General features: G+C 41.2%; 1 protein-coding gene across 7 annotated transcripts in view; it reads right to left on the reverse strand.

Annotated features, from left to right (window-relative positions):
• The window catches only part of smoc1 (SPARC related modular calcium binding 1), a 48749-nt gene extending 39870 nt beyond the window's left edge, over positions 1–8879 (reverse strand). For all 7 annotated transcript variants that reach the window (XM_041061292.1, XM_041061291.1, XM_041061289.1 and 4 more), the window contains exon 1: positions 8505–8879. In XM_041061292.1, coding sequence (XP_040917226.1) covers positions 8505–8606 — 102 coding nt within the window. In that variant the 5' untranslated portion in view covers positions 8607–8879. The remainder of the gene's footprint in view (positions 1–8504) is intronic.
• Positions 8880–13656: the final 4777 nt, after the last annotated feature.

Raw genomic sequence — 13656 nt, forward strand, 5'->3', positions numbered from 1 at the left:
CCAAAATTTGTCACTGATTCTTCTGACTGAAACAACATTTAGCGAGAGGCCCACTGCAGTGACAACCCTCTCCACTTTGCTCTAACAAGGGTCGACCTAAGCTATTACCCTGACTTGATATCGCAAGGAATGTTTAATCAGGTCCTGTGCAGTGGAAAAGAAATGTCTGTTCTCTTTAACTAACGGGAACATGCACCTTGACGTGAATGACATCACTGCTTCTAAGGAAAAGGCTTTTGCATGCACAGATGGAGATTCATTACAGGCCGGACTACATCAATGTGTGTGTGTGTGAGACGGAGAGACAGGGCTCTGTGTGCCAGCTCCACGCTAACGTGTGATGGGCTCATTATCCCCTTTGGGCTCAACAGCAACAAACAATGCAACAGTACCAGCACATACATAAATACATTACATATATGGCCATCTAATGCAGCCCTGTGTCATTAATCACCAGGCGTGCATGGCATTACCACTACCCAACAAGTGGATTAGTCAAATAGAGGAAAAAGAGGATAAAAGTGAGCCAATCACAGAGGCCAATGAAAGTTGTCCACCAAAGTCGGGGCTAATTGTGTGCTGTTGTATGCTTTTAACAGGCCGAGTTAATCACTTTTGTCTGATAATTAGCATTTAGTTTTCAGGAAATCTATAAAGCGAATGCCATCCCTCATCCTGTTTCAATTAACACACTTAACCGTGTTATAAAAAAAAAAGTGGAGAAAATAAAAAGGAATGTATTAAAAGTTTTGCCCTTCTTTTCCTCCCACTTATTCCTTTTAAATTTCTAATTGGGTTTTCTCTTGAAAAAGAAACCTGTAATTTAAGATTTTCAAAGTAACCCTTTAAAACCTTTAAAACACAGTTCTAACATGTTGTGAACTGGCAAGCACAAAAGGTGCTGGACAACTTTCACACAGGAGGTGTAAAGTGTGTGTGCCACCCGCAGCAGGAGGCAGGGATTGGGCTTAAATCATTAAAGTGTAGTACCCTACTCTACCATTTCTTTTAATTTCAACTCTGAATGTAATTAGTGTAATTTTTCAATGTGTATAGTTTTGGCAAAGTAGTTTTCAAAGTAGGAAGCACAAAGTGATTAATTCAAGAAGGTTAGAGAGTTGAACACCAACGTTCAAAGAAATAATCTTTTGTTTCCTTCTGTTCTCTCTCACTGGGCTGAATCTACAAAGACATGAAGGGCTGCAAACATCTGAGCTTCCCCTTCAAAAAAGAAGAATTCTGTCTGTAAGTTAACTGAAGTATCTGGCAGTCTTTTGGTGACTATGCTGTTGGAAACACAAACTCTGACAGTCATCTACCTGCTTGAAGGCAGTCTCTTTTTGTAAACTTTTTGTAAACTATGCTTCCTCAACAGATTTTTTTGGCCACTTGGGGGCAGCATAAACAAACTGTAAAACACAACACTGATATATTATTAACTTTTATGTTGATACAGCCAAGGTAGTAGAAAACAGTTGCTTATTTACATGTCCAGCAGACACAAAGAAACAGTAGCTTTCATATGAAGCTGTGTTGGTGTCCACCTAATGTGTCCAATTTTCACTCTCCTTTTAGCTCTGTTTTTGGTCTCCACCAACTCGTGAGGGAAATATCTCTGTGTTTAGTTGATAAATGCTCTGATAATGCTCTGCTATATTCACCCCCTAGTTGCTAACTGTGTCCAGCTACCGTTTGGTGCTGAGTAGGTAGCGTCTATCCAGTGTGTCGGGAAACGATGCTGAGCAGTGAGACTGAACCAAAACAGTAAAGCTGCGATCGCAAAAACCAAAACAATGACCTGAAAGACAATAACACGCTGCACAATGCTGAGAGAAACTGCAGAGTTGGGTGATAGGTCCCTGAGGGTTTATCACTACAAGTGACCTCTTTCACATCACAGCACCAAATATTAATTTTAGCAGCGTTAATATGCTGTTATGTATTGCTATAGTTCTGAACTCTAGCAGATTTAATACATCAGATAAAAGAGTCGAAGAAAAACATTTTCACACCGTGCTGAAATCAGATTTCCTCTTGGTCAGGAGATTAAATACAAGATTAATGAGAAGGATGACTTCCCTATTTTGCTTTTTGAAGTGGTGCAAAGAAGTCACAACGAATATGTGAGTAAGAGCAGGAGAGGAGGAGTGTTCTTCCTTTTCGGAAATGGCTCTAAATCTGATTAACAACAATGTGTGTGTGTGTGTGTGTGTCCATCACACATTACAATAGATTCCACACCACCATTGCATACTAAGCTGAGACCACACACACTCACCCATATCAAAGGGAACAATTAAATATGAGGCAGAGCAGAGGCTAATCTGCTGAGGTAGTTTGATAGGACAGAGGAAGTGTTTCTGCCTTCATGATAATCTGAGGCATTACACTGAGCCAGAACTCTTTCAACAGGCAGGATTCTTCTCAAACAAGAGCCTGTGTGTGTGTCACTAACACACTGAATTTACATAGAGCAAGTTCCCATAGTGGACTAGACAGTTATGTATATTCAAATGCAGCCCATAAACCACAACTATCAGGAGGATCTGCACAGAGAAAGAAAGAAAGGTTGAGTGAAGGAGTGATGATCCATGTGTGGAGCTCACCGGCCTGAAATCCCAGAGCTGGACTTTGACTGCATTTCATTACGCTGATTAGAAAGCCCCAGAATTGAGCATGAAATGCATTTGCTGAACATGCAGTCATCGGAGGGAATCGACATGTGTAAGCAATTTGATTGGATGCTTGTAGAGTCACCCTTAAAGCCATCTATCAGTGTCCTGTGAAATAATAGTGGAGCCGAGGTGTCTGGTCACGTCGGGCCCTGGTTTGTGAACCTGTGTGCTTCAGCTTAGAGTGTTCCGTAAAGGAAAATCAGTTTGTTGACATTTATTGGAATTCTGCAGTTATTTTGGGTGTTTAAGTTGTCAGTTAAATTCTTGGTGTTAAAATGAACGACGCTTTGGCTCATTTCAAAAAATAATGGTTGGTCTTAAATGAAAGTGGCTGCGGTTGTTTATGGTCCGCGGGGGACAAATCCTGAGGTTTCAGCGAACCCAAAAGCTTTCCTCTAGCACCATCAGCGGGCCTAAATTTGTACTTCTGCAGAAGAACCATCAGTACTAACAGACACACTGAAATTTATTGGTCAAACGACTGATACCCAGAGGATAAACCATTTTAATTCTGGAATCTCCAATTTCTTCCGTCAAGCACCAACCTTAGGCTAAAATGTACTTTTTATACAAAAGATATTAAAAACCAGTGACCAGATTCACAACCCCAAAGGATTTATTTTAATGTTCTGCTGACCACCTGATATTTTCTTGTAGTACCAGCCAAAATTTCAAGTTCTGTGCTAGAAAAATGAAAATCCATTGAACAGACTGTCATGCAATTATTCTATAATCCCTTCAGATTTCCTCTAGCACAACCCATTAGTCCATATGCTGCCTTTATGTCAACTTCATACACAAGAAACATCAAAATGTTGTGACCAGATTGCAATCAAATTTGCTTTTAACATTCATGGCCCCCAGAGGATAAAAAGTATGAGTTTGGCAATTCTGTGGCCTTTTTTTTTTTTTTTTGTGTCCATGTTCATGTGCACACACAGCACTGCATAATGCAACAGGCTGTGTATGGAGCACATTCATGGTCTCCAGAGAAAGAGTCCTTTTGAATTTGCTGTCTCCATTTCACTGTTTTGAGTGAGAAGTGTCTGAAAACAGCAGAATCATGCATGTGTATGTTGTTGTATCACTATACAAAATCACACCACCCTGCAACAAAAGAACCCAAAACCTCAAGTTTCATCACCAATAACTGGTTTTAGGGGCTTTTTTTCCCCTTAAGTACCTAATCAGAAACTGCTGCTGAACAAAAAGTCAGGACAAAGTTAATTTAAAAGGTTTGTATTTCATGACTCTTCACAGCAAACGGTGATGCCAAACTATGACCTTATCACTTTGCCAAGAATGTTTTCCCCCATAAAGACTAAATGGAGAAATGTGCACTGCACATCTGTGCGATTATGGTCAACAGCTCTTCTTCTAAGCATCTCAGTGATTCGATAGTTAATGGACAAACCTCTCACTCTGTCCTCTTTCCTAAAAATAGGCTTCCTTCCGCTAACTTGCACACACTCAAGTGTTAACTTAAAACACAATATAAAGCTTTGTTTGTCCGTTTCTTCCGTCTCTCCCTAATTTTCTATCAAGATTTTTTAACTTATCTTTTTTAGAAATAAATTTGATTCGGCCTTTCTAGACACAACTTTATTATATCCAGGGGTTAAAAGTAACAACAACTTCTCTTATTTCTTTAATTGAGTATGTAGATTCTAATGAACCTATAATTCAGTGTGCTTTCCTAATCAGTCATTCTGCTTTAACTTACAGTACGTGGAATGTTGCCAAAGTACTGTACTCAGCCTCTTTTGCAAAGTACTGCCTACATAATATACTGTCATGATAAAATCAGCAGAAAATCCCCTTTAAGTTTGCTTTGAACTTCTTTTTTTCTCAGAAGATCTGTAAGAAGGTTTTTTTTTTATTAAGGCAAGATGGTTTGTAGTTTGTGGGCCTTTTCACATTATATGTAGCTATTATTCTTAATATCCTCACTGTTACCCCTTAGTATGTCAAACTTGATGATGTTCTGGAGAGCTCTCATTTGAGCAGCTGTCCCAGATACTGACAAGCACATTCACAGCATATTGCGTGAATGGTTGGGATTCCTTCAAAGTCCAGTCCATTTGTTGCATTTCTTCATTATTGTTTTATTCTGCTGCTGCTCAGCCTGTTAGTTGCACGTTGACAGGTACTGAGTCTGTAAAGTCTGTGTGTCTGCAGGAGCTTTGTCTAGTCTGAGTAAATAACCCTCACGGGTTCTCTCGACTCGAGCTTGGCATCTAAAAACAGATAAGAGTTTGAAAGACAGTCTTTTAAAAGGATGGGAGGTTTAAAGGAAACAATGTTATAGGTTGCATTATGGGAAATGTAGGATCCAGTGGTCTAAAATACAGGCTTTTTCAACCTCTGCTGCTTCAGTTTTGACCATTGTGTGTATTTTATGTTTTAATAATAATAACTTCCTCTTGAAGGGAAGGACAATAAAGATCTGAAATGAACTTAATGGAAGTGCAACACTAAATTGATTAAATACCACATGGACAAATATTTAAAGAAAATTCATGCACTCCATGAATTTGCGATATAGACGTTAAACCTGTGTGGTGCACATATTTTCTCTAAATCTGCCTTATATGTGTCACCTTTTCTGATCAGTTACTGATCTCTGACATTTTCCAGTTTTCCTTTTGACAATCACCAGATAACTAATGTGAAAATGTTTTTTTTTCTGTTCTTTCAAGTGTAAATTGAAAACAGAAAGTGAAAAGGCATTATATTCTGACATTGCTGTAGGGGAAATACTGAGATCTCTGTCGCTTCCTTAGTTTTCCTTCTGATAATGATGATTCTTTAACATTAGTAAAAAATGCAGAGATAGGCAGACTCCCATATTCAATCGCAGAAGTCCCCTTAATATCTGCTGTTGTTATATATGAGTTTTCTCACTTAAAAAAAATAGACCAGCCCCTGACTTCCATTCCTTTGTGCACTTTCAGCATAATTAAGAGTCACTGGCTGACCATGCCACAATCACCCACAGGCACCTGCACCCATGCAGGGCTACATGCAGACCACTCACACCTGCACTGTGGCTGTGATCTACTTCACACCAATAAAAAGACTTTCCTGCTTTTGAACCAGGGCTCCACTTTCCCAAGCTGAAGGTATGCAGACTTGGCTGCCTCGCCGTTCAGGCCTGGCTGTTTATGTTTGTTTTTCAGTGCATTTATGAGACTTGACTGATGCTGTCCCTAAAGTATGCAGGTTGACTCCTCATCACATCTCATCCCTGACACTGATTTGATGAAGGGGATTAGGGATAGATGGGTAAGCGCGGATGGTGTTCTTATTTGTCAGCCCTAATTTCTGAACACATCCCCTCTGGGAAACAGATTTTTTAGTGGAAATGAGACTTTGCCTGCCTGTCCACCACCTGCCTCATTAGACGGATCATTCCTGGTACTAAGGACCAGAAAACCAGCAAAATATCTTGTTACAGTTGTTAAGAAGTGCAATTAGAAGTGAACTTTAATCCTCTTAGACTGTAAAGAAAGCCTCATTTTTTTCAGAGAGATTCATGAGAAAAAGTTTTTTGGTGAGATCATGTTTTTTTCTTCTCTGCCACTTAATCCAACTAAGTAATTCAGCCTGATAGTGAACGACACCCTGGAAGACAGTGCAGACACAGTGCTGAACTTCCATAATAGGAAAATGTGTGATCACCATCCTTGACTTTCATCACATATCCTTATCATGTGAGTGGCGCTGTCCTCCCACTAACTGATGAACAAGTTACTAAAACAATAAAGGAGACATCAAAGTTAAACTCTAAGGAAGGATGAGAGTGGTTAAAACAGACTTATCTGAACTGCACAAACAGCAACAACCACAAAGCAAAATGAATTGTCTGAAGCTTTGTTAGTCTCCCAATTACACGTATTCCCCAGCTCTGAGAAATGTTGGACTTGTGCACTGATTGCATCATTGAGCCTCAGGGGAAATGAGAACGGAGCAGTGCTAGACAGTGAAGTTAGCTCAGGCTTTCACTCCTGATATCAACGTGGAAAGTGGGGGTGTGAATTCTGGTATTACAGCAGCTGTGAGCAATGTTGGAAGTATCTTCTGTGGTGTGAGTGGGGGTGTGTAGCAGGCCGAGCGCGACTGTTTCTCCTCGGTGCCTAATCCAGGCCAGGAGGAGGCTGAAGTGGATGCAGTGAGAGTTTCATTTGATGGGGATAAAACTGATAGAGATGCTATGATTGTTCACCAAGCCTTGGACAAATTTCCAGCATTTTATTGCTACTCTGGTGAAAAGCGTATGTCTGTAAACTGTTATGGTTTTGAGGACTACAAAGCCTTGGTTTCAGATTGACCGCCCTGTATTTTGGAGTTTATCCAGTGAGGCTTTGAAAGGGTTTCCTAAGGAAGAGGGTGATAGATTCTCAGCCTGCAGAGGAGCATGAAATCCTTGCATGAAAACATTTTTTCACAACATCTCTTACTGAACAGTCCAATTAATCATGTTTCAAATGTCTTTCTTATTATTCCTTAAACATCCTATCACTTGTTGAATTATCCCTTGTGGTTAACCACAGATCTGCCCCCTGAACCGGCCACACCAGACACACTGGCATGACAGGAAAATCACACACTTCACTTGGATCTTTTCATGATTTGGTCACAATTTCAACATGAGTAAGAAATAAATGATTACGCAAAGTATAAATACTCTTTCCATAGAACAGTCTTGACCACAGTGTGTTGTGTGGGGGTGGGGGGGCTTAAAGACATTGTGAAATAGTTCCAGTATGTGAGAGGGTATTACATATTCATCCCCCCGAATCCTTTAACCCCCCCAACCACAAATATTAGGCTACATCTGTGAACTGAGAAAAAAAAATGCTGTTCTCTGCTTCACATCACTTATTTCCCCCTCTGCCTGGACAGTGCCATGAGTAGTTAAAAAAAAGAGATGCAACAAATAACAGAGGAGAAAGAGATAAAAAAAAAAAAGAGATGGAGAGACATGACAGTGACAAAGCTCTGTCTTAGAAAAGAAGAGGAGACTAGAGCAGGGATGCTGTGGTGAAGGAAATGCAGGTTAAACTGCTCTCTGGTCACGGTGAACAGAATAACATCCATATTTCTGATTTCTGTAACAAATTAAATTTGTAAAACCGAAAGTAAGGAGAGTGGATTTCGGTCTGTTGGATCTGGTCTTAGAGCTTCTCTCTCTCTAATGACTCAGTGAGATCAGATGAAAATTGTTGGAACGGTTCAAAAATTGCACAACGGCCAAAATGTAATTTTCTGGAAGAGTGAAACGGCCGATCACTGAGTAACTGATAGTATTCATGCACAGAGACATTTTCTAAAATAAATACTATATAGACATTGAAAAATCCTTGGGTATCTGTTGGTCATAAGAGTTTGACACCAGCTGCTGGCTTTATTGATTTCTTTCTAGGACTCGTTATACCGCAGAGTCACCGATTAAGGTGATTTCGTTTATACCTTTTTACATTTTACACCTGGTTTGGACAAAAACGCAGTTATGAATAGACTCATGAGTTGCATAATGCACTTCAGAACTCTGTTTCCGATCATATTTATATCATATCCGCGCATCTCAGCAGTTTCTCTTACGGGAATTTTGCATTTTAAACATCTGAGGACTGCCTGCAGTCTGGTTAATTTAACAAAACGATAAAAAAAAAAAAAATTAGCGCTAATCTGCGCAGTTTGATAAATTACGCAGAGTAAAACTGGACACATGCGGTTTTTTTTTTTTACTTTTGTGATTCATCCCAGACTAATCCCATGTGTAAATGTGAAGACTGTGACCGAGCAGGCGCGCAGGTATGAACTCACCCGTGAACCAGGCTTCTGTGCGGAGACTTGAGGCAGGTAACAGAGGAACAGAGGCGCCAAAAAGTGAGAGACGGTGAAGATAAGAAAACTTGACAATAACATAATTGCGCGTCGGTGAGCGCAGAGCAGGGAGCGGCAGGTAGGCTGAGCGCTCAGTGTGCCTCTGTCACACTGATGATCAACAGGTCCAAACCGTGACAAACTGAAACGCTCCAGAAACACTCCTTCACTCTCTCCGCTCGGCTTCCTGCGTTGTCAGTGATTTTCCTTTGTCTGATTCTCCGGTAACTATTCACAGTAGTGCCGTGCGCGGGATGAGAAATCATGACTCGGCGGTGACCATCGCGATGCGGGTTTATCCACTGCGGGAGGATCAGCAGCTCATCGCGGCTTCCACAGGTTGCGAGTCGCGCCTGTATCCATTCCAACTTCATTTAAGAGCAAAGGAGGGAGCAGCGGCGCCGACGGGCACCGCGGCCGTCCAATCACAGCGAGGCTGAGCGTGAAAGTCACGCCCACCTCAGACTGGTCCAAGATTAACTCTCCACTAAGGAGAAAAAGCTGCTCTGGTCAGTTAAGAGAGAGGAGCAGGAGACTGTGCAGCTGCAGGGACACTCAGTGTATTATCATCCGTCTTTGAGAGCGGGGACAATGGCCGAGCAATTGTGAGGTCAAATTTTAGGTTCTCATCCCTATTCAGAGACATATAAAGCTCTATAATGGCCTAGTATCCTGCTGCCGTGACATTTAGCCTGTGTACTTGGGGTACAATGGAAAACATCTATTGAGTAAAGTCAATAGCTGTCACGAGCACTGCAGGGGGTCAGCCTGTGTTTGTAGATTTGTCTCTGTGAGAGAGAGAGAGAGAGAGAGAGAGAGAGTGTGTGTGTGTGTGTGTGAGATGAGGATTCAGTGGTTGACTGGGCAAAAACAGCTGGCTGTGACACTTTATTTGTAATTACTGTTAATAACTCAATTCTTTTTTAAGAGTAAACCCTGTTATGTGGCCACTGATCACCACGAGGAACCCAGTACAGAGACATTATTTCAAAATAAATATGTAGTCTTTAAAAAGTCCTTGATAGTAAGTTGATTTTAGGATTTGAAAATGACAGAAAATGCTTTTTAAGAATTATTCTAATTCATTATTACACCTTAAGTAACAGAATTTCTTTATTTGATAAGATCAGTAGTGATAAATAATGATAGAATAAAAGTATTGAATAAATATGTTTTCAGATTTTCAAAATATCCACAGTTGCTTATGATTCGCTATAAAGTATGAGACTGAGCGATAAGGATTTCTCCGGGATCAGTACATACCACATTATAGCAAATGTGTGAGAAATTACATTTAAAATCATCAAATTTATGAGCAGTGTAACAAACTGTGCTCTTTGGTAAAACAAACACCTTTATAACTAATTTTGTTCATTTTTAACAGCAGATTTTTGTAAAACATTAAAAAGTTTTGTATGATTGTATGACATGGGAACCTTTTCTGAACCAGATACTTTTCTTATGTTCTGTGCATTTGTGAAACGCAGTGAAAGACTTTTTCTTGTAATTAAGTATTTTTGCAGTACTGCCACTTTTTTTAAACAAGTAAATCTGATCATGTCCGGCCTTACACAAAAGCGCACTAAATGAACTCATAAAACTGGTCCCACACTGTATTCGTCCGACGAACTCTCAACTTCTGGCTCCCACGTCCTCCTTTCCCTCTGTGCTCTCTCTTTCTCCATCTTTTCCCTTTCAGATAAATTGTGTGGCCCATTGAGAGCGAGTTAAAAAGAAGGAGGAGAGACCAGAGAGGGTGAGCGAGGGAAGCAGAGTGTTCAGTGCAGGTGTCCAGCTTCAGTTCAGCAACCCCTCAATCCACAGAAACTGGGCTTTTAAGAGCTGAAAAGGGCCATCCGGTCACCCTTTGCTGGAATGGGTAACACCCCCCCTCCAGTTCCTTTTTTCTCAGTCTTTGTCCCCATAGATATTTTTTAATTGTTAGCTATGACAGTTCAGCGGCTTTTTGAGTGCCTCAGTGAAGAGCCTTGTAATTAGAGCTATTGAGCTGCTGGAATTGGCACAATTAGGGTCAGCATTAATGATTTCTGTGTGCACCGGGCGGTTTCAGTAAAGGGCTATTTTCTCAGAAAGGACGGAGAGAATTCAAGGAGAGGGTCAGGCCAAATTGGAGGGAAGAAAAAGGAAGGGGCAGTTGGACATAAAGGGAGAAAAAGTGAGGCCTAAACAAACTCGAGACAGTGAATTGTCTGGATTCTTATTTATTAGACCACTGCAGAGACTCGGCAAAGCATCCGTGTAGTATCATTATCAGAAATGTGAGAAGTGGGATGCGCCTCCCTTCGGTGCTGCTTCTCACCCCTGGGCCTTGATCTTCCTCCCACTCCTCCTCTGCTCTCTGTGCCAGCCAGTCCACTCATGTCCTGGTGTGCGTGGAGAAATGCTGTGGGAGGTGAGGATGAGGAGCAGAGAGGGGGAATAGGAGTGTCTCTTGGAATGTTAACGAGATCAGTTAATATCTGCTCTTCCCTCTCGCTTCGACCCTCCACCCCTAACAAAGAAGACAAAGTTTTCTGGGGTGTAAAGCTGTTGTAGGGAAAGCATGGCTCGACACTTTAATTCTGTTGTCATTTGGCCAAGCATGAAAGAAAACCTCTGACAACAAAAACAAAGAAGGAATGAATGGGCATGCTGAAAGGAAATGTACTTCCCAATTACTGCAGCGGCCCGTCCAAAGACGCCCCAGCCGCTGTCCCCCCGCCGGTTTACACCAACTACATACGGCCGAAAATTAGCAGGTGTCTGTAGTCACAGAAACAGACGGAGCAGGACAGAGGCCACCCAGAGATCTGACGGCCGGGGGGCTGGGGGAGGATTTAGCACAGATGTTCGTCCATGATGTCACATGTACAAATAGTACAATTTAAACACACACAGAGTTCAGATGTGGTATGCTGCATGCTGTGGCTGATAGCAGGCGTGCAAACTAGTTAGTTGTCCCATTATTTTTACTGTTACGCGCAGGACAATACTTAATTAACTGTACTGTTTAAGAGCTGCATTTGCATTGTTCCAGGGTTTTAGTATCCTGTTGTTGTTCATGCATTTTAATTGCTGAGAGAGCAGATCTAAGAAACGCCATTAGGATTTTAATATGATGTCTACTGGACCTTTTGCAGACAGAGGAAACCAGGTGTTCTGCAGAGGTGAAAGTTCTGTACTTACAGATCTGAGGTGTTAGTACTTTATTTTCCATTTTGTGCAACTATACTGTAGAAGGAAATGTACATTTTACTTCACTTTACTTCACTGGAGTATTTAAGACTTATTTCTATATATTTCTAATTCACTACATTTCTGAGGGAAATATACTTTGTACACTACTCTGTACTGGTAATCTCATAAAATATGGTTCATTGTTTTCAGTTACTACAGAATATAAAGTAGTTAGAATTAGTTTTACTTTTCCCAGCTACAGCGTTAAAACACTTGCTTCACAGTTTCCGTTTTATGCTGCTTTCTGCTTCTGTTTCACCACATTTCAGAAGGAACTATTGCACTGTTTACTCACTGCACTCGATTTATCTGACAGTTGAGTGACTATTTAAAATTTCACATGCAAAACGTGATTAGTTTTTCAAATATGTATTGTTATTGATTAAACTACTTGATGGTACAGAAAGTAGTTAAAATTAGCTCCATGTTAACCAGTGTCAACATTAAAATCCTGTATTACTGTATCAGTAATAATCCAGTTATATAAAAATATATATGATAACACTGCACATGATGAGTACTACATTTTGCTGATAACATTTCTGTACTTTTATTTTATAAAATTTTGAATGCTGGACTCGTACTTGTAACGAGTAGTATTTTTACCCTGAAGTTTTCCTACTTTTACTATTTAAGTATAGTATGAAAATCTGTCCTCCACCAATGTGTGATGTGTAATGGCTCTTGAAAAGTTAATATTGTCAAACACGACCACACAATCGCAGACGGAGGGAAGGGGGCTGGGTGGTGTGCTGAATGGAAAAATCAGAGGTCAGATAGAAAGCCCTCTCCTTTTTAAGTTTCATCTGGATTTCATTTCATAAATTCCACGTATTTTACATGTACTGGCCACAATTTTCACTAGCTCCTGAAAAAGAGGAGCCGTATACAGCCCTTGACTGGCCAATGGTTCTGGACAGCAGCAACCTAGCCTCTTATTACCCTCTTCAAACACACACTCACACATAAACACACACACTGAAGCTGGTGTAGAAACATGCCAAGTGACGGAAACGCACAGCAACAAATAAATAAGCCCACAAAGCCGAATTATCCATGACATTAATCAGAGATGTGAGGGATTTTTACATAGCGGGAGAATGAAAGAGAAAGTGGCAACAGAGAGCCACGGGTGTGAAAAGGGCTATTGAGTCTGGACTGGGGTGTCCCGCACCTGCGCTGTCTATTCACCCCACTGTTTACACACTGTCATCCACAATTAATACCTCCTGGGGACTGGGCTGCCTGCCCTCTACAGGGCCCCTGGACCCATCCAGGGCCCTTATGGATGCCTAATTGAGCATACCACTCCACTGATTGAATTAACAGCTCTGTCTCTGGGACCTTTTCCCCTTCCACTGAGGAGGGGGACTATTCCACACCCGCATGGGACCCCTGTACCATCCCACAGAAGACAGATCAGAGGCAGTACGGGGGTGGGGGGGTTGGTGGCTGGAGAAAGCAAAGGGTCAGAAGGGGGAGTAGTTGAAACTGTCCAGAAAACGTGTCCCTTTCTGTTGGCAAACCGAGGCTGGAAATGTGAACGGGGGGCAACGAAAGGTCTCAGTCTTCACAGGACCAGTGAGTTCCAGCAGGGCAGTGAGTGTGCAGGACAGGGCGAGTAAAAAGACTGGATTGTTGAGAACATACACAACATCAGCATACAATACAGTACACTCACTTTTCAGTGCTTATGTGGTGCTTTCTGGTGGCTGTTTCTCACAATCTGCGTCCGTACAGTAATGTTTTCATTTATTTTGCTGTCTGTTTGCTATGCTGATAGTAATTACTGGATAGATGTGAAACTTTAAAGCAAAGTCTGAAATAGCCTGTATTTTTACTTCGGTAATCCAGT

Source organism: Toxotes jaculatrix, chromosome 17, assembly GCF_017976425.1.
Source record: "Toxotes jaculatrix isolate fToxJac2 chromosome 17, fToxJac2.pri, whole genome shotgun sequence".
Lineage (NCBI taxonomy): Eukaryota > Metazoa > Chordata > Actinopteri > Toxotidae > Toxotes > Toxotes jaculatrix.